Source organism: Stegastes partitus, unplaced genomic scaffold (assembly GCF_000690725.1).
Source record: "Stegastes partitus isolate 25-593 unplaced genomic scaffold, Stegastes_partitus-1.0.2 Scaffold958, whole genome shotgun sequence".
NCBI lineage: Eukaryota > Metazoa > Chordata > Actinopteri > Pomacentridae > Stegastes > Stegastes partitus.
This window is the reverse complement of record NW_007578689.1, coordinates 118,430-119,047: the sequence shown is the minus strand read 5'-3', so window position 1 is coordinate 119,047 and position 618 is coordinate 118,430. Positions and strand designations below refer to the sequence as shown.

Sequence of the window (618 nt, the reverse complement as noted above, 5' to 3'; positions counted from 1 at the left end):
CACACCTGTACTATCAGTATATACACACCTGTACTATCAGTATATACACACCTGTACAAACAGAGTATATACACACCTGTACTATCACTATATATACACCTGTACACTGTGGTGCAGCATCTGTTGACCTGTTCAGTAATATTAAACCTGCTTCTGGTGCTGCTCAGTTCCCTCAGCAGTGACCGGCCTCCAAGTGGACCCACTTCTGTCCACCTGCAGCCTTCAGGTGAGCTGGCAGGACGCTCTGGGCGTTGCTGACGGATACGCACTGCAGGTTCTAGACGACAGAGGCAGCCTGGTGTCCAACAGCTCGCAACCCTTTGGACAGACCCGGTACCAGTTCGATGGCCTGACACCGGGGAAGAAGTACCGGGTGCTGGTCCAGACCAGCAGCGGTGGGGGCCACAGCCCAGGGGTCAGTGCCGAGGCTTGGACATGTGAGTCCTTGTTTACCTGGACAGGTGTAGTCTGGTGGAGCTTCAGGGATTTATGTCCGAATAAGGATTTCAAGCAAAGTCCAAACGCTAAAAGAATTTTTCAGTTTCAAAAACTTGGAAACAAAAAGAAAGAAATAAACTGGAACAGTTTAAGAAACACAAAAAGGCTCAAAAAAGTACA

General features: G+C 48.9%; 1 protein-coding gene across 1 annotated transcript in view; it reads left to right on the top strand.

Annotated features, from left to right (window-relative positions):
• The window catches only part of ptprbl (protein tyrosine phosphatase receptor type B, like), a 41,606-nt gene that overhangs the window by 16,518 nt on the left and 24,470 nt on the right, over positions 1 to 618 (top strand). Inside the window, exon 15 of the mRNA XM_008294395.1 lies at positions 168 to 437. Coding sequence (XP_008292617.1) covers positions 168 to 437 — 270 coding nt within the window. The remainder of the gene's footprint in view (positions 1 to 167; positions 438 to 618) is intronic.